General features: G+C 43.9%; 2 protein-coding genes across 2 annotated transcripts in view; both read right to left on the bottom strand.

Annotated features, from left to right (window-relative positions):
• Positions 1 to 15869, bottom strand: part of Nat10 (N-acetyltransferase 10) — a 41610-nt gene extending 25741 nt beyond the window's left edge. Inside the window, exons 1-8 of the mRNA XM_057781787.1 lie at positions 15670 to 15869; positions 12032 to 12148; positions 11577 to 11668; positions 7328 to 7499; positions 6020 to 6142; positions 4202 to 4263; positions 1183 to 1297; positions 980 to 1087 (exon numbers count right to left, since the gene is read on the bottom strand). Coding sequence (XP_057637770.1) covers positions 980 to 1087; positions 1183 to 1297; positions 4202 to 4263; positions 6020 to 6142; positions 7328 to 7499; positions 11577 to 11668; positions 12032 to 12139 — 780 coding nt within the window. The 5' untranslated portion in view covers positions 12140 to 12148; positions 15670 to 15869. The remainder of the gene's footprint in view (positions 1 to 979; positions 1088 to 1182; positions 1298 to 4201; positions 4264 to 6019; positions 6143 to 7327; positions 7500 to 11576; positions 11669 to 12031; positions 12149 to 15669) is intronic.
• Positions 15870 to 19612: 3743 nt separating this feature from the next.
• Caprin1 (cell cycle associated protein 1) overlaps positions 19613 to 26404 on the bottom strand; it is a 34373-nt gene continuing 27581 nt past the window's right edge. Inside the window, exons 16-19 of the mRNA XM_057780439.1 lie at positions 24218 to 24412; positions 23385 to 23485; positions 22997 to 23060; positions 19613 to 21478 (exon numbers count right to left, since the gene is read on the bottom strand). Of these exons, the coding sequence (XP_057636422.1) occupies positions 21414 to 21478; positions 22997 to 23060; positions 23385 to 23485; positions 24218 to 24412 (425 nt within the window). The 3' untranslated portion in view covers positions 19613 to 21413. The remainder of the gene's footprint in view (positions 21479 to 22996; positions 23061 to 23384; positions 23486 to 24217; positions 24413 to 26404) is intronic.

The raw sequence follows: 26404 nt of genomic DNA, 5'->3' as shown, positions 1-26404 counted from the left end.
GCAATGCTGGGTAATCACCCTGGGCCTTATCCACACCAGGAGAGCACTCTACTGAGCCTCTGCCCTTTTTCTGGAGAAAGGATTTCACTACATAGCACAACCTGGACTAAACTCACGGCAATCTTCCTGCTTCTGCCTCCTGAGTAAGCTGCTTTTATTTGGTAATGTTGTTCCCAGTATCATAGTTTCTCTCAAATCCTGTTGTTCCCTCGTTCACTAGACTGGCAGTGGTTTAAAACAACCTAGAGGCTGCAACCTAACCAACACCCAAAGAGCTTAGGCCCGCACTTCCAGAGGGAAAAGGTAAGCCAGCCTATTGAAACTCGGTCCTGGGTGGGGGAGGGAGCACTGCAGCTGCTGTCTATGAGGAGGGAGGAGTCCTGTGCTGCTCATCTGACCAAGGCTGGGCAGAACAGCAGCTTGAAGGCCTTGGGCCATGCTAACTATCAAAGCATCATGGCCCAGAAGCCACTGAATAAAACTAGCCAGTCACATCAGCAAACACAGAAACATGTCTTGGTGTTTCCATTCAAATTGCTATTAGCATAGATCCAAGCCAATCGATCCCAGAGAGGATTCGCAGTAGATGGGGCATTAGTAAAAGGAGCCAGAAGCACCTTCCCCCACTCTTGTATATAAGTCATAAGCAGAAACTTTTGTACCAGTCGGGCAGTGGTGGCACACGCCTTTAATCCCAGCACTCAGGAGGCAGAGGCAGGCCTGTGAGTTCCAGGACACTCAGGGCTACACTGAGAAAGCCTGTCTAGGAAAAAAAACAAAACAAAACCTTTTGTATCACCAAACGTAGCTGACATTAAAGAACACAGAACTATCATTCTCTATGGAAGACAATTCCTTCTTTAAATACAACCCATTCCCACCACGGCTCACTGACAGACAACACAACCCCGACACAGTAGAGCTGACGCCCTACCTTGTGTTGTCAGTATCAGCACGGGAGCCCCGAGTGCACACCTACCTGGTCCAGCGTCCTGCAGCAGTCCACCAGAACACCCACAGGCTGAGTGTCCTGCAAACTCTCTTTCAGTTCCTGCAGCTCCAGAGCAGCAGGGCTGAGCATCTCGTCCTATCAGAGAAGAGAAAGCAGTTTGCCCTGGCCTATGAGCTCACATGGAAATTATACAACACCCTCCAGATCCCAGTCCCCCTAACCAGACTCACTGGGGCCTGAGGAGGTAAGGCTTCAATGCTGGCCATGTGGGAGGAGATGGGCAGGATGTTGAGCTGGTCATCAATGACCAGACACTTCTTACAAGAGGCCAAGGAAAGAATAAACCTGTGGAACACAGCAGCTGCAGTGAGGCGACAGGAAAGGCAGGCAACATCTAAGCAAGACTCAAGTTTCTTTAGGAAACACCAGAGTCAGAACCCAGGTAGAGCTCAATGAGATGATTCAGCCAGCTCTGCAAGTCACCCGAGTGTATTTATACAGGAAAACCTAGGACCCTAGACAGGAGCTCCCCTGTCAGCAGGCACCCGCTGCTCCTGGATCATTTGGCCCACCCCTTACCCAAAGCTCCTTAGCAATAAGGCAGCTGGGACTCCAGACCCAAGTCACATATGGTCACCAGTCATACAGAGAAACACAAACCCAAATCTGCCTCCTGTCACGGGAAGAAAAAAAGCAAAAGAGGGAAAAAAGGCCCTCTTAATTTTCCATGCATGTGCAGCAGTTTGAACAAAAATGGCCCCCATGGGCTCATCTATCTGAATGCATAGTCATCAGGGAGTAGCACTATTTGAGAAGGAAAAGGATTCCTCCTTTTTGGAGGAAGATGAGGGTGGGAGGAGGAGCTTTGAGGTTTCAAAAGCCAACACCAGGCCCATCCTCCTTCTCTCTTTGCCTGCAGATCAAGGATGTAGCTCTCAGCTACTGCTCCACGGCCAGGGATGCTGCCATAATCCTGCCATGCTGTCTGCCATGATGATAATGGACTAAACCTCTGAGACCCAAGTAAACCTCTATTAAATGCTTTCTTTCATAAGCGTTTCCTTGGTCATGGTGTCTCCATGGCAGTAACAGTGACTAAGACAGCAAGCTTTTAAGAGCCTCCTGGGGGCTGAGAACTCTTGCTCTTGTAGCAGTCCCAGGTTTGACTCCTAGCACTCACAAGACAGCTCACAACTGTTCAGAATCCAACTCTAGGGGACCCAGCACCCTTCCCTGACCTCCACTGGCACCAGACACACCAGACGCATGTGCTGCACAGACATGCACGCAAATAAAACATTCATAGACATAAAATAAATCTTAAAAGAAAGGGGGGGGCTAGACAGACTACCAGCAGTTAAGAGTGCCTGCCCCCTTCTAGAGGACCCAGGTGGGTTTCCCAAGAACTTTTGTTGGGTTGCTCACAACCACCTGTAACACCAACTTCAAGAGCTCATTACCTCCTGGTACTGTGGGCACCTGCACACACACACACACACACACAGAGAGAGAGAGAGAGAGAGAGAGAGAGAGAGAGAGAGAGAGAGAGAGAGAGAGAGACTTATCTTTACGTTCACAGGCACCTACAGTAGTCACCAGCATGCAGTTGTTCCTCTCCTGCCTACACCATATTCAGCTGAAGTCGGAACAACCCGAGCTTGTTGAGGCCTGGAGGATTTCTTAGCCTCAGCAGAACTGAGCTGATGGTTCTTTTTCACAGAGACTGTTTGGTCCACTGGGGTTTCAGCACCAACCCTAGCTCTGTACACTCAGTGCCAATAGCACCTCTACCCCACCCTCCCCAGGGTCAAACGTCTCCTGATATTGCCAAATGTACCTAGAGGGCAAAGTCATCCCCAATAGAAAACTACTGATCTAGACCAAAGCTTAAAGCAATGGTTCTCAGCCTTCCTAATGCTGTGACCCTTTACTAGAGTTCTTCACGTTGTGCTGACCCCAACCATAACATTATTTTCCTTGCTACTTCATAACTGATTTTACTACTGCTATGAATCATAATGTAAAATCTATGTTTTCCGGTGGTCCTAGGCAACCCCGTGAAAGGGTCATTTATCCCTGCCCCACAGGTTGAGAACCAGTGGCTCAGAGAGTTTCACTGGCTATTTAGGTTCTTTAAAAAGGAGGCTCCAGGGGAAAATAATCGGTTAAAGACGTTATAGCTCAATGGATTTCAGTCTTCCTAATGCTGCAACCTTTTAATACAGCTTCTCATGTTGTGGTGACCCCCAACCATAAAATGATTTCATTGCTACTTCCTACTGTAATTCTGATGACGTTAGGAATCATAACATAGATATCTGATGTGACTCCTGTGGGGTCGACAGTTACTGTTCTAGCTGCTGCAAAACATTTCAGGGGCTCCAACAAACTCATAAAACTATCAACAGTTCCCAGACTTAACTGAACAGAAAACCCTCTTACCACAAGGTCCCTCTTAAAAGACTAGTGCTCTAGCTGGACAGTGGCGTGCGCCTTTAATCCCAGCATTCGGGAAGCAGAGGCAGGCGGATCTCTGTGAGTTCGAGGACTGCCTGGTCTATAGAGCAAGTTCCAGACAGCCAAGGCTACACAGAGAAACCCTGTCTCAAACTCCCCCCCAAAAAAACCCAAAAATTAGTGCTCTCTGAGATGCCTTCTGGGAAAGCGATCCAAAGCAGCAGCTCTCAACCACGGTTATGGCCCCTTTGGGACTCTAATGACCTTTCACAGCCATCTAAGACCACTGCAAATATCAGATACCTACATTACAATTTATAACAACCACAAAATTACAGTTATGTAATAACAGAAATAATTTTATAGTTGGAGTCCCCACAACATGAGGAACAGTACTGAAGGGTCGCAGTATTAGGAAGGCTGAGAACCACTGCTCCAGATAAACCACCCCTTGGGCAGAACAATAAGCTAAGAGCCAAAGCTGCTCAGATCAGCAGCGAGATTTAAGCGCAGTTTCTGGCCCAGCCCTCTCTCTTCATCCAGTTGGTTTTACAAGTACAGCTGCTATCAGGATCTCACTGCTAGCTGGATGAACACTTGGGAAGCCGAGGCAGGTGAGTCTTAAGTTTGAGGCTAGCCAACGCGACACAGTTGAAACCTGTCTCAAAACAAAACAAGCCTCACTTGGTTTTGAAAGCCCTCTGATACAAGAGCAAATTTGTTGGGTCCAAGATAGAAACATTTCTTCCATTCTGATTCCCAGCAACTGTAGGAACTGACCTGCAGACCTACCTCTCATTAAATCTCCCCACCACGTCCTGATGGGCCTCCGTCCTGTACCTGGAATGCACATCCTAAGAAAAAAGCGAGACAACATCCATTGACAAAATCTTCTAAAAGCAACATAAGACACCACCCTCGGCAACGTCAGCAAACCTGTGAGGATTAAGACTGCCCCTCTCTGCTGTGCTGCATCAGACACCATGTGCAAGGTCGCTATCCCATGCACTGCCCCTCACCTACCACTGATGCCTTCCACGGTTCCTCCAGCACCACAGCACGGCTAAATGCACAAGCCAACTAGTGCCAGATACGGTGCATGTGCACTGTAAACTAACGAGAATTCTGTTCACACGTAGTGTATGATCAACAGCTAAAGACAAATAAGTGTAACAATGAAACACAGGGCGTTGACAGCGAATGAAAAGACCCACTTACTTAAGGTAGTCAGGGAAGGGCTGTCAGAAACGAGAAGCAGAATGGATGAGCAAGAGCAAGCACAAGAGACGGAATGAGTAAGTAACGTGGGCACAAAGTCGTCTATTCCCTCACGCACAAGTGTCTAACGAGTGCTTCATGCATGCCAGGTGGACACAGCTGAGTCTGCTCTCCCCAAGTCCACCAGCAGAGGACAGACAGAATACAAACAATGTCTGGGAACTGTCAAGTGCTCTGAAGAAACACAACTGTAGTGACTGGAGTAAGAATGGCCCCCATAAGCTAATATATTTAAATGTTTAGTTAATCCGGCTAATTATGTCAACTTGACACAGGCTAGAGTATTCAGAGAGGTGGAAGCCTGTGGGGCACGTGTGGGAGGGCTCAGCCCATTGTAGGCAGGGCCACCCCTAGGATGGGGGTTCTGGGTTCTATAAGAAGCAAGCTGAACAAGCCACAAGGAGCAAGCCAGTAAGCAGCATCCTCCATGGCCTCTGCATCAGCTCCTGCCTCCAGGTTCCTGCCCTGACTTCCTTCAATGAACAGTGACATGGAAGTGCAAGCCAAATAAACACTTTCCTCCCTGACTTGCTTCTGGTCAGGGCATTTCATCACAGCAACAATAACCCTGACCAGGATGTCAGTCATCAGGCAGTGACACTACCTGACAAGCACATTCCAGAAGGAACATTCCAGAAGGAATATTCAGCACAAAGGGCCTGGGGTAGAAGTGCCAAACATGTCTGAAGGTATCAGGGGGCCTTTAGTGGCAAGTGTTGGTGGGTGTGGGAGTGGTAGACACAGCCTACAGGTTGAAGAAAGCCCATCTCACAGGAAAAACAGCTCACTGGATGCCAGAGCCATGGCAGCACCATTCCTGAGCCATTGGATCCCAGGGATAACTTTAAACTTGCTTCTTGGGACAATGACCTGGCAAGACAGCCCCACCTCGTCGTTGCCTTGTTTAGGAGGGGCACTAGTTCCCCCCACAGTTTAAATTCTTGCCAGACAGAAGTAGAACAGCAACTATTACTTTGCTTCCCCTCGAAAGATGAGTGCCAGCGAGGAAATCTACACACATCCCTCTGTGTGAGACACAAACTTGGGCCCAAGTCCAGCACTCAGGGCTGAGGCAGGAGGATCCAGGGTTCAAGACCAGTCGTGGCTGTAAAGTGAGACTGTATCACAAAGCAAAAACAACCAAAAGCTGCACTGCACCTCGCCAGTGTGGAACTGCACCTGTCCGAAAACACATGTGACATTCAGGGACTCAGCGCCCACTGATGAGAGAGTGAGGGGATGGAGCTGACGGGCTGCTGTGCGGAGCACCCACTGGAGGGGCCCACACGACAGCCCAAGCAGAGTGCTCTGTTAGTCAGGAAGCACTCTTACCATGGTCATTGTGTAGAGCTGCTTCAGCGAGTTCATGGTCCGCAAGAGGATGACCACCAGTCCACCGCCTTCTACTGTCTCCACAGTTCTGGCCAGCAAGTTCGGGGTTAATGCTTCAAAATCCTAGGAGGAATCAGAGACCTTAGAAAGGGGCAGTGGTACAGCAATGAGGGCTTCAGGGCACAAGCCCAAAACCTCCCCTCTCACACCTTCCTACCAACAAACAAAGGGTACCACAGGAGACAGCCCATTCCTGGAGTACAGGAGAACTGGGTAATATAACCTAATGAAGTATTTGGAAGCAAGTCTTCCAAATCTCACATTCAATTTCAGAAGTATCTTTCTTTTTCTGGACAATTTGTAAACAAACTGACAAAACCGAACTACACCACATGGGGGCGCTACTGCCCAGTGTATTCCAGTGCCTGATAATGGTGCAGAACACTGAGACCAAACAAACAAACAACAACAACAAAAAATCAAACAACCACTGAGACAGCCCAAGTGGGCTGGAAGCCAGCCTTGCTGGAGACAACTCACTAGAGATGAGGGAAAAAAACCTAAGAACTCCTATTCTTGACTTCCCATTTTCAAATTTACATAACCATGGTCCTAGCACCTATGTGAGTAATTGAATGGAGCTGAGCACAGGCGTCTGTCGTGGGTGGGTGTAGAAGGAGGATCACAAATATCCTATGAAGTCAAACACTGGATAGCAACCACCTGAACTGAGAAATGCGTTTGATGAGCTTGTCGGCGAGAAAACCAATACCAGTGAAGACCTTCATCAACTGTGCTGAGAGGAAGTATGTGGCTCTGAAGGGCCAGACTGGGAATGAATGGGGTAGGGAGTGGCCGTCTGTGGCTCAGGGCAGGTGGGAGTGGTGTGCAGGTGTAGGGCTGTAACTGGGACCAGGCTAGGGTCTTAGTTCCAGCACAGACCTGGCCCCTAGGGTGACCAGGCTAGACTGCTGGACTGCTGTTTCCTTTTATGAGACAGGAGCACACAGTGAAGGCCAGCCTGGTCTAAAGTCACAATTCTCCTGCCTCAGCATCCAAGGGTATGCACCACTGGCCCAGAACTTCAGTATCAGTCACGGTGGGTAGGAACCACCTAGGATGGTGCAATGGTCTACTTTCTGCTACCTCTAGTCAGGTGCAGAAATTCTTATAGAAATTTTATATAGGGCAAGTTAACCGAGTTTCCTTTTAAAAGTGGGCAAGTCTTCAGTGATATCTGAATGTGAACTTTCTCTACTTACTATATCCCTGTTCTCCGTAGGGAATCAGGCAGTCTAAGCCACCCACCTGGAGGACGCACATGCCGAAAGTATTCCCCAGGATCTTGTGGGTTTCATTGTAGTAGCAATAGCGAATGTTTGTGGCTGCTACGAAGAGCTCAAAGGGGTCGTCCTGCTTTATGTTCAAGGTGCCATTCTTTATTTTCTTCTGCAGCTGCCGCATTCTCTTCTTCCGGTGACTGTAATACCACCATCCCAAGAAAGGTAATTAGAACAGGCAAGAGAGACTCAGTGATCCTCAGACCCACAGAGCTGGTGGGAACAAGGCGCGGCGAGTGCAACAGGGCTGACTGCTTCACTTTCAGGGGGAAGGACAATGGAGGTGTACTGGGATGGTGCGGGCACGACAGGCTTTGCAGGTTGACAAGATAGCTCAGTGGGCAAATGCCAAGCAAGCCTGACAACCTGAGTCCAATCCTACAACCCAGGCAAAGATAGAGAACCAACTCAACAAAGCTGTACTTTGCCCTCCACACACGCATAACACAAACACAGACACACACACAGACAGGCATGTGAGACACTTTGGAGCATGTGTAAACTACCCCACTATGCTGTAGAAGATGGGCTACAGGAGCAGGGAAGTCTAATTATTTGGCAACAACCAAAGCTTAAGACCAAACCTAGATACCTCACTACCTTAAGTCCAAAACCAATGTTTCCACTAACCGTGCTGCTTCCCAAAGACCTGGGAAAGATGAGAGGCTAGCAGGTTACAACATGGTTCCTAGACAAATCTTTCCTCACTTCTCTGTCCACAGTATGGGTCATGTCTCAAAGGCAGTGTTTCGCTAAGAAAACGAAGGATTGAGACAGAATCTAGATATCCCTGAGATATCTAGATATCTTTTAAATTTTTTAAAAGAATTTTATATGTATGGATGTTTTACCTGCTTATATGCCTGTGCACCATGTACGTGCAGTGCCATGTGTGTGCTGGGAATCAAACACGGGTCCTCTGCAAAAGCGGCTAGTTTTTCCATCTCTCCAGCCCCCATTAGTCCTTTATAAAACAATCCGAGACTTTCAGAATGGTGGTGGCCTCTAGTTGACTTTTTTTTTTTTTTTTTTTGAGACAGGTTTTCACTGTAGTTTTGGAGCCTGTTCTGGAACTAGCTCTTGTAGACCAGGTTGACCTCGAATTTACAGAGATCAATCCACCTGCCTCTGTCTCCCGAGTACTGGGATTAAAGGCATGCACTATCCCTACCCAGGTCTCTAGCTGACAATTTTATACAGCTTCTCTCACTGTCCTGATTGTCTCACCAATCCAGTAAGCGAGGCTGGCCATCAGCACCAGCTATCCACAGGTATATACCACTAACCTGGCTTTCTCATATTAAAGTAGGTTTTGTGAATCAAACTCAGGTCCTCACACTTACAAGGCAAACCCCACTGAGCTACTCCCTCCGCTCTAGCTAAGGAAAACTCAATCACTGTTTTCAAACTTTTTTTCCCTTCAAGACAGGGTTTCTCTGTGTAGTCCTGGCTGTACTGGAACTCGCTCTGTAGACCAAGTTGGCCTCGAACTCACAGAGATCAGCCTGCCTCTGCCTACCAGGTACTGGGATTAAAGGCATGCGCCACCACCACCCAGATGTTTTCAAACTTAAAAGCTAGAACCGAGGTGTTCCTCTGTGGGCCAAAACCTCCTATGCTAACTGAGGCCCATGGACAAAGTTACTTCCAACTCCTTCCTTAAGTCCTTTCTTTCGAGGTGTTGGGAAAAATCAAGACTGGGAGTCGGCTGGAAGAGATAAAAGAGGTACAGATAGATTCCCCACTCTCCTACATTGTTTGAGACACTGGGATTCTCGGCAATCCTCCCCACCCCAGCCTCCTGAGTGCTGCTGGTATTACACACACGAGCCACAGGAGCCACGACCACAAAGACGGTGGCCACAGAATAATTATAAAACGCGAAACCAGGTAAGTTAAATCTAAAAAGAAAATCTGCACAGAATACTGAGTGCTAGCTGATTCTACATCAATCTCTTATTTACTAAACAAAACAACAAAGAGTCAGTCACGCAGTGGTGACGCCCTTATTCCCAGCACAGGCAAAGGCAGGTAGATCTCTGTGAGTTCGAGGTCAGCCTGGTCTATAGAGCAAGTTCCAGGACAGACAGGACTACACAGGGAAACTCTGTTTGAAAACAAAAAAACAAAAAACAAAAAACAAAAAAAAAAAAGGAAAAAAAGAGAAAGAGAGAAAAAGAGCAAAGTTAAAATAAACCAGAATTCTAACATACACAGCTGGTTTATTAGCGATCATTTAAAAATGCATGGAGGGGGCCGGAAAGATGGTTCAGCGCTTTCTGCTTAAGAGCAGCTGCCGCTCACGTGGAGGGTCTTAAGGGATTCCACAGTAGACGGAGAACCAGCTCCTGCAGGGTGTCATCTGACTTCTACGTGTGTGCTATGGCACTGCATGCCCCCACACCCGCCTCTCTCCCTCTCCCTCACCACTCACAAACACAATATGATTGTAAAAGAGAAACTAGAAAGATGAGAGAAAACATCTACAAAATAAGTTTATTGCTCAGACAGGAAAAAAAAGTTATCAATCCACACTGCAGACCAGAGGAAAGTCTCATTAAGAAGAGCTGGAGAGAGCTTCGAGGAGGTGGCCAACAGGAAACAAGGGTCTCAGCAGTCAGTGTCAGGGGATGGAAATGGCAGCCTCAGCACAGGTGCCAGCAGGGAGACTTGCTGCAGTGTGGGAAATAGCGGTGAGCTAGGACCCGAGAGTGAACAGAGCTGAACATATCTGAGGCTAACAAGCCAAATGAGGACCATCAGGACAACCACATGTACTGGGTAGGTAGGTAGGAAAAGTGATGACCTCAGGGGGTGGGCTGAGGAAGCTCAGGGGAGCCACAAAAGCAGGTACCTCAGAGGTGTAATGCCTACTCCATCTCAAACTCCTCCAGAGTTATGGGAGAACTGCCAGGTTTCTCCCACATGACTACCATGTTACTATGAGGTGCCCTGTATCGGGGCATCTTTCCACAAGAGTTTTGGGAGAAACTGACTTCCATACAATTGCCCTTAGATGATGGAGGAAGGTCATGGGTTAAAAAATAAAGAAACTGCTTGGCCCTCATAGGTTAGAACATAGGTGGGTGGAGTAAACAGAACAGAATACTGGGAGGAAGAGGAAGTGATCTCAGACGCCATGCTCCCCTCTCCCAGGCAGATGCAGGGCAGCTCCTCTCAGAGGCAGACACGATGAACAAGCTGCCAGGTCAGACATGCTGAATCTTTCCCGGTAAGACTGGTGCTACACAGATTATTAGAGATGGGTTGATCAGGATATGAGAATTAGCCAGTAAGGGCTAGAGCTAATGGGCCAAGCAGTGTTTAAAAGAATACAGTTTGTGTGTTGTTATTTTGGGGCATAAGCTAGCCAGGTGGCCCAGGAGCCGGGGCGGCAGGAACGCAGCCCGCAGCTCCCCACAACACTTAGACATATATTCCTACCAGGGAGACAGAAACACACACAGAACTAGTTCACCATGAAGCACGGAACAGATTCTTAGAGATGAGAGATGATCAAGACAAGAAACAGATGCACTCTGGCTCCAAATTACTCAACCCTAAGCAGAACTGAAAACTTAACCCCTTAGGCCCTGAACTGTGCTATTTCCAATAGTCCCAAGGTGTTTGCTTTGGAGCTCCCCTGCACGTCTTCTGGAAAGGCTCATTTATTTGTGTGTATCTGTACCTGTGCCTGCGTGAATACATGAACACAGGCGTCCGTGGATGGAGCTCAGAGAGCACTGGGTCTTTGGAGCTGGAACTGAAGGCATCTGCAGGAAGCCTGGCTTGTGTGGCTGCTGGGACTGAACTACAGTCCATAGGATGCAGAGCATGTACTCTTGCCAAGGAATGATCTCTCCAGCCCTATCACCAGGAGTCTGGATATGGAGCTCAGTGGTAAGACAGTGTGGTGGTGTAAAAATAACTAACTGCATAATAAACAGTGAACCTATTAAGGACCCTCTGAAGAGGAGAAAGGGAGCAGCGTTGTTCCCTTAGGCATCAAACCTCTAGGAATGTCTCTGAGCAGTGCCATCATGATCTGAAGCAGAAGCAGACAGGAAAGGGGAGGCTGGGAAACACAAAGGCTGCTGTTTTAGGGCAAACACTGGCCTGAGCAATTGTGGTAATCCTCACACATTCCAGGGCTTTTCTCCTGGAGTTTAAAGAGCAGGAACTGAAAGGTGGCGATGACACCCAGAGGTCAAGCTTACCTGCTAAACCCCAGCTCTTTCTTATAGCACCAGAGGACTGAGGGTCGAGCCTTCACGGTGGCTTTGGACAACATATGATGAAGAATAACCACCTGCCAAGAAAGAGAAATCACAGAATCTCAGTGTCAAAGACACCATAGGAACCGCCAGGCCCAAGACCTCAATTGAAAAGCACCAAGGTCACAAGGAAAGAAATAACCAGATGGAAACAGAAGCCAGGTCACATATGGTTAACCTAGAGGTCAGTCCATCATTTCTGCATTCTAAAGACACTGGCTCACCCACTCATAAATCTAAATATAAAAAAATTTACCATTTCCAGGTACTGAACAAATGTTCCCACTAGGGACTTTACCAGTCAAGGGGTCCTAATGGCACTGTGTGCTGAAACCTCAAATGGCCTAGGTAACCTGGCAACCAGGTAACCAGAACACAAAGCATTTACCAGGTCTTACCTGATCTTTTCCTCGATCCCCAACTACAACAAAAAGAGATCTCTGGCGCTCAGCAACGCCATTCTCAATGAGAATCCGAATTCGGTTGTCCACCTTTTTCCGGTGCATGGTGAAAGACTGTCACGAAAACAGAAAGGAGATGCAGATGAACTAAACAGCACATCCGAGTGAGCTGCACCAGCTAGCAGCCTTCTGTGGGGTTGTGCCAGGCACATTTGTAATCTTAATTACAATCTTAATGTTCAAACAGCTCCACAGGTCTCAGTTTTATAATCAGGAAATTAAGGCATAAGAGACAAGTGCTGCAGAGAAGTGTACTTTATATCACCAAGGAATTTGAAGAAAAACGGGGGGGGGGTGGGAGGCAGAAGCAGGCTCTGTAAGCTGGAGATCAGCCTTGTTTACATAGTGAGTTTAACAATAGCCAGGGATACACGGAGAGACCCTGTCTCCAACAAAGAAAGAGAGAAGAGAGTCAGGACATGTGTTAAAAATAAATAAAAGCTAGGCGGTGGTGGTGCAACTCTTTAATCCCAGCACTAGGGTGGCAGAGGAAGGCGGATCTCTGTGAGTTTGAGGTCAGCCTGATCTACACAGTGAGTTTCAGGACAGACTCCAAAGTGACAGAAAAACCCTGTATTGAAAAAACAAAACCAAATAAATAATGATTAAGGTATAAAATGGCAAATCTATAGACTCAAAAGAGTAGCAAGTTAAGTATGATATACTATTTTATTCTACTGGGTTTTGTCTTTAACTGTGTGATGTATCCTAGGCTGACCTTAAACTCACTATATAGTTCAAGATGACCCTAACCTTCCAATCCTCCTGCCTCCACTTTCCAGGTACTAGGATTACAGAAAGTACAGGTGTATCTCACCACACAAGAGATTCTGCTATGCTGGGAATCAAACCTGAGGCCTCAGGCATGCTAGGCGAGTAAGCATTCTACCATCCGAGCGGCATTCCCAGCACTATAAACACCATTCTGATACACATATATAGCACCGGGGGGGGGGGGGGGGGGCACCAAAAAAGGCCAAAATGTAATGTAATTTCTAAATAGTGGTTTTTATTTTGATGTTTTGTCTTTTATGATTTGATTTCTGTAACATTCCTATGTGTGGTCCAGTCAGAACTGATTGGTGCCTAGCCAATCAGAGAGAATTCACCCAGCAACTGATGCAAAAAGATGCAGAGACCCACAGTCAGATCTTAGGCAGAGCTCAGAGAACCCTCTGGAAGAGGGGAGGAAGGATTGCAGGACCCAGTGGTGTCAAGGACATCACAAGTAACCCACGGAACCAATAAACCTGGGCTCCCAAGGGCTCAGAGACGGAACTGAACCAGGAAGCCTGCACAGGACTGACCCAGGCACATGTTACAGCTATGAAGCGTGGTCTTCTTGGGGGCCTCCTAATAATGGAAGCAGAGGCCATCTCTGACTCCGCTGCCTGCTTTTGCAACCTATTCCTCCCACCGATTGCTTCATCTGGCCTTAACAGAAGAAGAGAAGCCTAGTCTCGCTACAACTTGATAGACCATGGCTGGCTGATATCCAGTGGATGCCCATCTGTATCTGAAGAAGAGTGGAGGGGAATGGATGGGATTGGGAGGAAGGAACTGGAAGGAGGGGAGGGAGGGGAAACTTTGCTTGGAATATATTAGAAAAGAAATTTCACGTGTGGTAAAATGGCTCAAAGAAAGGTGCTTGTTGCCAAACATGATGACCTGAATATGATTCCCCAAACCCACAAGGTAAAAGGAAAGAACCGCAGGGTGGTGGTGAAGAACACCTTTAAGCCCAGCACTGGGAGGCAGAGGCAAGTGGATCTCTGTGAGTTCGAGGCCAGAACGATCTACAGAGTGATTTTCAGGACAGCCAGGGCTACACAGAGAAACCATCTCAAAAAACACCCCCCACTGTGAAAAAAGGGAAGAGAACAAACTCCTAAAAGTTGTTCTCTGACCTCCACATGCACTCTACGGCATGCAGCATGCAACAAAACACAACACACACATACACACAATTAAAACATAAGAAAAATTAAAACCCACATGTCACTTATAAAAAAACATATTTCTATACATACAAATATGGGCCATGAGTGTATAGTGGTACATAATTTGCCTAGCTGGGGGAAGCCCTAGATTCAATTTCTCTAGTATCCTCAAAATAAAATAAAATGCAAAACCTATCTGATTACCTAGAACAATACACCAAAGTAAATCAGCAACAATCCCAAGTATCAGAGTGCAAGGCTGTGAGTCTAAAGCTCCAGCACCTGCAGCATTCTAAACACAATCTCCGTCCCCAACACCGGCTTTAGCAAGCCTTACTATAAACCGCCGCCACGAAGATGGCTCCTGTTTAAAAGGGCAAAGCAATATAAAGAAATCAAGTAGCCCACGGCAGTAGAGCTTCACACTCTGTCCACCCAACTCCACCTGAGCCCCTTTCTTTGCAGATCAGTCAGTTCAGTCTGTAAGTTCTATGTTGCCAGACACATAAAGACCCACAAAAATGAATGGGTACCTAATTTTTAAAGTATAAAATTTTGTTTTAGTAGGTGAGCCCTTTACCAGGATACTTACCATTATCAGGTAAGGCCCTTGACTATAAAATTTAATTCTAAGAGTAATTTTAAAAAGAAATGAGGTAGAACTACACAGACAAAATTAAATGTAAAAGTAATAGCTAGAGTAAGGTATTTGATAATGACCTATGGCTACTTTTGCTAAGAAAGCCGAATAGATGAGGAAGGCACTGCTGGACAGAAAGAAAACAAGATAAATTGTTTTCTTTCTTCTCCCTTTCTTCTTGTTCTGTTCTGTTGGTTGCTTGGCTTTTTGAGACAGGGTTTCATTGTGTATCCGGAGTTGCCCTGGAACTCACTCTGTAGACCAGGTAGGCTGGCCTCGAACTAAGAGATTCTCCCACCTCTGCCACTCAAGTGCTGAGATTAAAGGTTTGGGCCACCATGACCAGCTAGATCAGCGGTTCTCAACCTGGGTCGCGACCCCCTCACGGTAAGAGCATCGGAAACATCAGATATTTACATTACAATTCATAACAGTTAGCAAAATTACAGTTATGAAGTGCAATGAAAAGAATTTTATGGTTGAGGAACACAGCATTCGGAAGGTTGAGAACCACTGAGCCAGATGAACCGCCGCTGTATCCACTCAGGTGCACACAGCAAGCACCCTGTGCCAGGCGCGGCGAGGTGTACTGTCAGGCGTCCTGAATGAAACTCCACGGGACAGAGTATAAACGAACGGATATGCTGCAGTACTTAGGAGCAGAAGATTCGGGATCAAACCGCCTTAGTTCAAAACCTACCATTCCTACCAGGAACTGAGCACGTTTCTCGGAAAGCGGTTTTGACACCCACCCACTCTGCACTCCCCCCGTTAGAGAGATCCCTGAGTGTGGGAAAAAGTCACACACCCCTGAAGTGCTCAAAAACCTTGCCCCGAGGGTTGTTTGCGTATCCGAGACCGGGAGAATCTGTCTGCTGGGCGTCCAGAAGAGAGGCAGCCCGAAGACGCCGGCTTCAGCCCAGACAGGGGCTTTCGTCCTCGAGCCTGCCCCGCGGGCCCGAAAAGAACACCGACGCAGCCTTTCCCCAGAGTACCTGCGTCCAGAGTTCGCCCGAACCCAGCCAGCCGCACAACCGAAGTACGTGAGGGCACCGAGCCGCTCCGGAGACCTGCGCGCTTGCGGAGGAGACACCGACAGCCAGGAGCAGTCAGCGCGTGCGGACACTTAGGCTGCCAGCAGCACGTGTGGAAAAGCTCAGTGGGGAGGGACGGACCGCTGGTGCGATGGGACCTTCCCTTGCTTCGGCGCTTGGTGATGACGCGATATTTAACGTAAGAGCTATAACGCCGGTATCTACTGCGGCTGCGCACTAGCTTCCGGTCGCCATTGCAACCATGCTGCATACAATTTGCATATGACCCCAGAACCTGGTTCTTGCCGACGGACATAATTGTTTATATATCTGTGCGCTCTGCAGGGGCTTTAGCCACTGGTATCCGAACTCATCTGGTGCACGTGTTAAAGAACGCCACTGTAGCCTGGGTGCACGAGACAACAGCTGTTCAAAGCATGGGTGCAGTTTTATCGATATGCACTTTTAATAGAACATGAAGGCCAGGAGCTTTATTCATCTCACTCGACCCTCCAACCAGAAGCAGTCTGGGTATGTAAACTGTACCCATGATCGTGGCCGCTGTTACAGGTTCTTCTCAGACCCGCATCATGCAAATGTTCTGAAAATCCAATCGGGGCTCTATTCAATTATCTTTCCTGCAGTACCACAGGAAGTTCGTCCTTCCACCTCCACAAAAATCCTTAAGTATTTCTTCTTTTAGGCAAAAGACACGTTAACTCTATATACCCCGCACTTTTGGACACCGTATGCTCCGTAACGTACAAAACTGAATTCCTTCCCGTTTTACATCTACTTATACGTTGACTCACTTGACAAAACTTTACCGTGAGATTAGTCTGTTAATAGGTACCAAATGATCCTAGCTTTAATACTTAAGTACTAGGTTTTGATAAAATAAAACTACCCGAACTGTATAAAGTGGGCAGAGTACTGCTGACACACAACAGTACCCAAGATTTTGAAATGACCCTTAATGTTCGACTTAAAAGCAGTCAGCAAGTTGGCAAATGTTAGGCTAGCTAATGCCGCAGAAGTGGACCGGACCCACTAGAATTTGGGGGACAAAAATGTGCTTACCTCCTAACCACCGCAAAATTGATGACACCACCATAACGCACAAACGGGAAACTGCCGTGAAATATTGTGTATTTCTGGTCTACAATATAGAGAGGCAGGGAACAAGAAGTGGAAACGTGCTTGGTGGCTGAGCTGTCAAAGCTATGGAACCATGTGATTTCACATAAGGACTGCACCCTCCCCCCATCAAGTGGTTAGACTAAAAACAGTTGGCATAGAGTACTCCGCAAGATTGGAATATCTAAGACAACCAAAACCCTTATTAAAGATATTTATTGAAAGATGATGAGTATGGGCATGGCAATACACACCTGAGGTTAGAGGTTAATTTTCGGAAGACAATTCTCCCTTTGACCGCGTGGATCCCAGGACTCAGAACTCTGGTCAGGTTTGGCCACAGGTAACCTTACCCGCTGAGACAACTCGCTGTCCTCCTATCAAGTACTTTAGTATGAGCTTTGAATTTGAGGGGCTTGGAACTTAGGTGTTTCTAGACAAAGTAACTAAAAATAACTGATGATATAAAAACAGTGGAACTGGATTAAGTCACTTCATAAGTATAACCAGAGATGAAGCCCATTTACCAAGGGTACTCCTCAGTGGTGACAGGGAACCTGGTAGCCTTTCACCACTGCCCTCTGACACCTCAATTTCTGCTGCTAAAACCGAAATGTACCTTCTACATTCCATTGACCCATAAACTTTTGTTCTCAACACTGCAGTGAGGGTCTTTTAAATGGCAGTTTTATTGGATGGCCCACTATCCCGACCCCCAAACAATATACACACCATTGTAAAATCTTCAATAACCTTCCACATGTTAAGAGACAAAAACCAAACATGGAAAACTGCCTATAGGAGTTTCACCAGCAAATCTTGCTAACACTTAAACCAAACAGCAGTCAGTGAAGCGTGGGCCTCCTTGATTTCGTCTAGTTTACCATTTTCATCCATGTATCTTAGGTTCAGTCATCTCTTTAAATGAGGTCTCTCCTGATCATACGGACTAGACCATATTAACCAGCTGAATCATGCCACTTACCACACATTTGGCCCAGTCCACCAGTGTCCTGTTTATTTTTGTCACCACTGAATGGTTAATACTGACCATAATGCCCAAATGTGCTAATAAAGTTCATGTAGTCTCCCTAAAGAAATACAGTACTTACAGGAAATACAAATAAATGTACCAAAATCTGACTGTAAGTGCATCTGAGAAACTGCTTCAGTGTCAAAAGTGAAGGAACAAGGCAGCTGCAGGAAACTGGGTAAGCATCAGAACAGCTCAGAAATAGTACTAGGACCAAGACTGAAAGCACACCGTATTCTAGTTTTTTAAAGACCAGACTCAGAATATTGTCTTCTCTTACAAAGTATTAAGGGAGTTTTCCTTAAGATGTATGGAACTCAAAGGCTTTGCTCAAGGACTATAATCAATTCAGTTTTCAAACAATTTAATCTAATGAAATTTTAAACATTCCCTAGTGGGATGTTTATAAATTCAAGATAGTAATGAAAATGCCTGATTCAGTTTTTCTAGAGTTCTATCCCACGAACTCCATAAAGGTGACAAGTTCAAGGCAGTACTGATTGAAGTATAACTAATATTCAATAAAACTAAGAGGAACTCAAGTGGAATACAGATTCAGAAGCTTAAGGATGAAAAGAAGGGTATGAATTCAGTCATTTCCCTTAATCAAATGTACCATCAAAAATATAGCAAACAACAAATTGCCTGGCACACATAAGAAGCTGCTCAACTATATTCTGCACTTATAAATTGGTTGTCAGCTAAGCACCTTAGTGAATGAACCTGAGAATAAGCACACATTCTCATGTCTCCTTGACGTCTCTATACAATAGCATTGTATGAGTGCATATATGGGTATGTACATATATATGAAGACAAAGAACTATAGAAGTTAATTTACTACAATCATTGTAAGGTTATGTGTGTTTTAATGTCAAGAAACAATAATCAAAAGAAGAAAAACTCTTCTTTGAGGAATATTTAGGGCCTGCTAATAAAATAGCCCTAACCAAAAAGTAACCAATGACATGCTACCTTAAGAGTTAATTGGGTTTTTTTTTTTTGGGGGGGGGGGAGGCATTTTCATTATACATGTAGCATATATACATATTGGTAATTGTGCATGTACAAGATCTTTTATATTCTTACTACACTGAGAGACATGTGTGACAATCATTTCCCTGTACTCTGCTAAAATACACATTTGACCAAAGGTCTTCTGTATCTAGACAAGTATTTGCATATTACACAAGATACTGAGTATCAAAACTCAGGTCTTAACCGAACTACTTAAGCAGTTCTGTCTAGTGAGGCATTCCTTTAAAAGTCCGAATTCAGACATTAAAAAGTTTTACACATTAAACATGTAATGGTAGAATAACACCTAATTAGATGGTGTCTTGAAAGGATTAAACAACTCTTAGAGGTCGTCATTATGCTGCTCTACACTATGTGTAGAAGTCTAAAACAGAACACATTCTCCACATTCACATCAGAACTCAAATTCAATACTGAAGAACTTATTTTACTTTGATTTTGCTTCTAAATATCATGAAATTATTTTCTACACATATCAAATTTAGTTCTCTATGGTACTTCCAAAGCCCATCATCCAGGGATTATCCAACAGTCCATGAATGGTTTATGCATCCCCCTAAAATACAGCTAACATATGGTTGTGGTACATCCCAGGCAGATGTCATTTAAAGCACACAAGGGGAGGTGCTGACAAAATACTCTTGGCAAAAGCAAACCGATACCCTTCCAATATGATGTACCACAACCACACAGGAGAAAAGTCGAGAGCTTATTTTATTTATTTTAAAATAAACATTGAAGCTTCCCCATTACCACCACCCTACAAAACTTTTGAATGTGGAATGTTCAACAGCCTAACCATTTTTAATAGGCAACAAAACCAGCAAAAACTCCAGTTGTCTAATGATGAATGTGTGAGGATAATTTTGTTGTTTTTGAGTAGCTAATTGTCTGCCTGGGGGAAAAAATGTTTGCTAAAGGCTAAAAGTACGTTTTAATTTCTGTACAGAAAGTAACATTAACTTAGTAGCCTTTGCTTAACACGAGGAATGAATTCTCCACGAAGTAAAATGGAGTGGGACAACAAGCAGCATTAAGTTCATAGGCACACAGAACTAGTGCTCAAACTGCTAGCACAAAATCCAACACAGAACACATGGCTGCTAAACACTGCTAAACGTCCATCTCCATCCAACTGTACACTCTCCCTGTGCATCTAAGGCAAAGAACCAACACTTTGAACATAAATGTCTCCACAAGAAAAGGAGAATTCAATTAGGGTTAAATTAGACAAAAGTGAAACTCTTTCAGAACCAGCTGCTGGATATAACCACAATGTCTGTGACACTAACAGTGCTTGGGGTGAATCACTTCAGCTGCTAGCTGTTGAACACCAGTGTTTCAAGATACAACTTTTAGAAACATGTTTTATTCGTTTTGCTTATACCATCAGAACTGAAACTACTGTCTTGTCATTTCCCTAAAATAGGGAAATTGATCTAAAACACATACTGGTGCTTTTCAAAAGATAGCAATTTTAAAAGGGTGGTAGCAGCAGGCATTTGATCTTTTTCTTTTAAGAACTTTCAGGCTGCAGGAGAAAAACATGTGACCATAAGTGTTATGATTATCCATCCATTAGAGATTTTCATCAGTACCTATACCAATTTAGGTAACAATACAGCAAGATCCAAGGATTAGTGATGACAATGCACATTATCGTGAGGAATGACAAGCAGTACCCATCCTCATGTAAGTCACTGTTTCCGAGAAACTGTTAAGTGTTCAAAAGCTATCTAAATAGTTCACATTGAGTACAGAAGCAACTCATCCAGATCATACCCCGTATTTGTTGCATATTTTTCCAGAAGAGCCACTCTAAGCCTAATTTGCATTTTGGCTTTGTCTTAGACCATATCCACTACTGAAAAGTAATTTACATGTGTTTTTTAATCACAGTTGTTTGGCCAGATGACTAGTGCTGCGGCAAGGCTGGTAGACAGCCTCACTTGTGTGATTAAGGACCCAAGCATAACTTGGTATGCTTCTAATCAGTCGCTGCTCCAATTTAACGGGACAAGCTGTGAAATGTAGTTGCTTTGCCAAACCACACTCCACTCCTTTCATCTTCCTTTCAAGGAAAATGCTTTAACTTTGTCCATTACCACTGACTAATTCTAGGGCTGATTGTAGATTTTATCCAATATCAAAAAGTCAAACTTGCTTTTTTTTCCCCCAAGCCACTTCAAATAACTGTGGAGATATTATCACCCCGTAAGAATATAATGTTTTACTCCTAAGCAAGGGTGAGAAATCTGAGTATTGTGTGCAAGGCTCAAGATGACGCTTAGGACAGAACATGCAGAGTAAAAATTGTTTCCTTCCATATCCAGGTAATATAAAGCTGACAATTGTAGTCCTGTCTTTATGGGATGAACAGTCCCTTTACAATCAGTTTCCTGAAAGGGAGAACAAATAGATAATAACTCTTCTGGTAACATATTATGGTACACTGGCCAGTGTGTTTTTGGCGATTAACATAATCCTGTGAATCACATTAATTCACTTGCTGAGTGTTCATTTGCGGCATCCCTCTGTTGGGTCTTGGGGGCCCTCCACGACCTAGAAGACAAAAATGGCATTTGATTTTTCTTTCAAGAATTATTTGTTTTGCCTTCAAGCAGACTTTCATCTGAAGTCAAGAAGCATGTGGGCAGCTTGTCAGCACATTATTAGGCTTAAGAGGCCAATTCTTCAGCGTTCAAGTTTCACCTGTCCTGGGAGTTGTCATTCGCAAATTTGCTCATGTTCTCTAGCTAAAAGAAGAGTAGATCTAATGGAGTATTCCACCAGTACTCATTCATTCAACAAGTATTTATTGAGTGCCTACTATGTGCCAGGCACTGTCATGAGGCGTTGGGAATAGATACAGCAGTGAAGACAGACAAGGTACCTGCTCTCGTGGAGCTTACATTCTAATGTACACGCTAGCTTACATTTCAATAAGGAACATCATACTATAAAAATTAATAAAAGCACCAGAATGAAAACAGACCTTTTTTACCTAAACTGTTAAAAAGAAACTACATAACATTCAAATTGCATATTGACTTATAACAGGTAAAGTAACTTTTTACATGCTGTTAAAACAGATATTTTATCTATCAGTTAAATCAACTTTCATAGAATATGCTACAAGGTGGGATAGAAGAACATAACCCACATTCACATGCAAATACCTTTGATACTTCAAGTCAGTATTTCCCAGATGACCTGTTAACTTTTTGAAAAGCACTTCCTCAATGGTCAATTGCCACTAGCATTCAAATTAAAGTACTTTATAATTCTTCCTTAATATACATTTTATACATGTCATGGCCAGCCAATAACTGTTAGAAACCTAATTCTTTAACCTCCTTTAACCAGAGAACCATTTAGAACTTCAGATTACATGAAATGCTGTCTGTAATTAATTGTTCGACAGATTAACTTCCTGCCTACATGAGAAATTATTTCCATTACTTGAAAGACAACTGAAACAAAATAAACTTCTAATGTTTAACTCCAAAGTAATTAAGTAGCTAAGAATTTGGGAATTCTATTTAACATTACAAATACATTTGATAGTTAGATCATTGATCCTAAAAGTAATCAAATTACAATTAGTCTGTCACTTCTAAATGGTTCTCTAGATATACCTGTGGCTTATCTGGCCATTAAAGGGTTTCTGGGTCTAAAATATAATATGCATGTTTCAAAAATCAAAGAGGGTAATAAATTTATATAAATGTTCAATCTCGTTCCAAAAATGTCTTACAAAAAGTTTCAGTAAGTACTTCCTAAAAACATTTAGCAGGTTTTAAGACCTGAAAAATAAATTTCCAGTTGGAAAACACTTTTCTGAGGCAGAGAAAATGTTCTGATTTTCAAGACAATAACAGGGAAAGTCACTCAAAAAATTAAAATTTGGATTCAAAATGAAATTTTAGAAACAGAGCATTTCATTTAATCTTTAGCAACACGTCTGGAAAAGATATATGCACTCCTAACATATAACCTACATGCAGACTATGAACAGTTCTTCCAAGGCCAGAACAGAAGCTCCACATAAGAGCTAGGATCACCACCACAAAATATTACCTCGTGGGGCTCCCCGTGGTCCACTCTGCCCAGAGCCTCTCTTGAAATTCTGCTGATATCCATCCTAAAAGACAAGTTAGTTAGTACTGAAAAGGAAAAGTAATTTTACATGCCTATATTTACTCTTATAGCTTAACACTAGCAGAATACATAACTCCTTCTAGACAGTATATTACAGCTAAGTTTTTCTATTCTTACTATGCTTACATTAAACTTAATATTTTTATATGTTCTGTTTTGAAACCACTTTTAGAAAACTACATTAAGTGGTTATAGATGAATGTAAAACAAAATAAAAAAGTCAAAGCCATCATTTTTATAGAAAAGGGACACCCCAAAATTAACCCCTGATCATTTAGTGACTGAGATCCACCCTGTGTTTACATACCCGCTGGTAGCCAGAGTAGTCCCGGGGAGCACTGAACTGAGATTGTGTGTAACCACTGTTTGGAGTGTTCGAGAACGAAGGGCGGTAACCATCATATCCTCCTAAAATTTAGGACAAGGAAACAATTTATTTTTCCTTACAAGGACTCTGCTCTCTTAAAAGGAAGGGTAATAAAAATAAGCCACACTACTTAATTAAAATAATCTTGAATTCTCTGTCTTGATCCAATCGTTTATCAATATCTAAGCACCACCTGCATTAGATGGTACTTTCTGTCCACCTAGGAATGAACACACATACACATACTCACACACACCCCTAAACAAACTGCTAACTCAGACTGAACTATTAACACAAACCTATGTAACAACTCACTATTTTCTCTCCCAAATTTATCATTTTAAAAACTGTTAACCGGGCAATAGTGGTGCATGCCTTTAATCCTAGCACCTGGGAGCCAGAGGCAGGTGGATCTCTGAGTTCGAAGTCAGCCTGGTCTACAGAGCTAGTTCCAGGATATGCCCCACAGCTACAGAGAAACCCTGTCTCGAAAAACCAAATAAATAAAATAAAAAAAAAAAAACTGTCAAAATAAACCAGGCATGATAGTACATGCCTTTAATCCCAGCACTCAAAAGTCAGAGGCAGGAGGATCTGAAGTTTGAAGCCACGCACATACAACACACACTTCAAATGTTTAAATCACACATTAAGGGACTAATATAGACAGGTAATTCTTTTCTAAAAATCATGAGACAAATCTCTACTTATTTTACAAATGAGAAAAGTCTTGAAACTGCAAAAAGTAATCATTAGTTGATTTATTTATTTACCTCTAAATCCATTGGCAGGGCCCCTGTATCCATTCATTAAGCCTCTGGCACCACGAGATCCTCCTCGGGATACTCCACGACTGTTGTAGTAAGGCTGACTGCTGCGTGGAAACCCAGAGTTCTGCTGGGGGGGCTGCTGGTGGTTGCCAGGCACTTGATGGGGCTGGTCCTGGGAAGCATGGTAAGTGCCAACCACTGTTAAAGGAAAATGGACATACATGAAATGAGTTCACTAGTGTTCTTTCTCCCACGTCTTGTCAATTATACAAAATCTTCTACACTTCAATCTTAAAGGTCGATTATTTGAATAAATTTGCCTATTAATAGGAAATGAAGTTCCGATTTCTCCCTACCCACCTGTAAGATGACGCTACAGGGTCATTTTCCTAAAGTAATTCTAGACTTTTGAAAGCACAGCTTACAATACCATTCTTCCACACATACAACTGAAAAAGACTCTATTACCAACACCTTCTAAAAGTTACTGGCCTTTTAGCAAAATTAGACTCCATTTAATTCACAAAATTAATGATGAAATAGTGTATATCATTGCTTCTCATTATAAAGCTCCTTAGTTATGTAATTCTTATATTTTCTTAATTCCTGGACACTTGATGAAACATACAAACCATATTCATAGCTAAATGGCTACATAGAAAAATGTCGTCACTTGTATCTGAAACATTAGAGGCTTTCAACGTACACCCTTTGGCGTCTATTTAAAATAACAAATACAGCCATCTTAGAAGACATCTAAATGGTACTCACACTGGCATTCAACCTATCGGAAGGGATGGTTCTAAAAACGCTCACATTACTTTGCAACCACCTACCCACCCACCCTTTCCCAACGCCCCCTTCATAATGAGCAGAGTTAAACAAAAGAAAAGACAAACATTAGATACCAATACACATTATTTAATTGTTATTCCAGTGTTTATAACTCAAAGGAGAGGAAAAGAATTTCTATGTACCTTTGGAAGATGAGGAAAATAAAAGAACCAAATGCTGTTCCCACACTAGGAATAAAGACCAGTACCCGAAACAACAGCAATTCCTAGAAATTTAGCCCATGTATATTCACTCCCCCACCCACCCCAAGGAATCTAGATAGGGCCTTTTCTTTGCCATGGAAAGAAAGGCAGAAAATGCCTATGCAGAGAAAAATACTCATGGCATCTTTCCAGCTACTTAACTGAACTATATATTATTTATGGTAGAAGTTTTCTGTACAGATTATCTTTGATTATATTCAACATAAAAATTTCAAACAAATGCCAGGTTCAAATTACATTATATTAAAGAAAAGGTTCATTAATATGCATATAAATAACAGTAAAAATAAATGATTTTTCAAATATTTTGGCTGTTATCTTTAGACAAGTCTCACTACATAGCCTAGGCTGGCCTTGAACTCTTCTGCCTCAGTTTCTCAAGGTCTAGATTAAAACAAGTATGTACCATCAGACCTACCATCAATCCTCATGTCTCTCCCCCCTTTGGTTTTTCAAGAAAGAGTTTCTCTGTTTAATAACAGTCCTGGCTGTCCTGGAATTCTCTGTAGACCAGGCTGGACTTGAACTCATAGATCTGCCTGCCTATGACACCCAGAGTGCTGAGTAAAGGCATGTGCCTCCACCATCCGGCTTATCATTAAGAATTTCATTGTCATTCTGGAGATGGCTCCGCAATTAAGAGCACTGGCTGCTCTTCCAGGGGACCTGAGTCAATTGTCAGCACCCATATAGAGGCTCCCCCACCCATATGGAGGCTCAACCATCTGTGACTCCAATTCCGAGAATCCAAAACCCTATTCTGGCCTCCTCCAGCAAACATGGTGGACAGACATGCAGGCAAAATACCCAGACACAATAAAACAATATTCTGCTATACTCATAGATTGGTGCCTAGCCCAATTGTTAGAGAGTCTTCACCCAGCAACTGATGGAAACAGATGCAGAGACCTACAGTCAAAGACTAGGAGGAGTTCAGGGAAATCAGGTAGAAGGGGGGAAAAAGGATTGTAGGAGACAGTAGGGTCAAGAAAATCCACAGAATCAACTAACTGAGCATACAGAGACTGAACCACCAACCAGGAAGACTGCACAGGCCCAACCTTGATTCTCTGGGTAGGTGTGGAGGGGTGTGTGTGTGAGGGTATGTGTGTGTGTGTCAACTGTGTAACTT

The sequence above is a fragment of the Chionomys nivalis genome, chromosome 9 (assembly GCF_950005125.1).
Source record: "Chionomys nivalis chromosome 9, mChiNiv1.1, whole genome shotgun sequence".
Lineage (NCBI taxonomy): Eukaryota > Metazoa > Chordata > Mammalia > Rodentia > Cricetidae > Chionomys > Chionomys nivalis.
The sequence above is the reverse complement of the archived record's forward strand: the minus strand, read 5'-3'. Positions and strand labels throughout refer to the sequence as shown.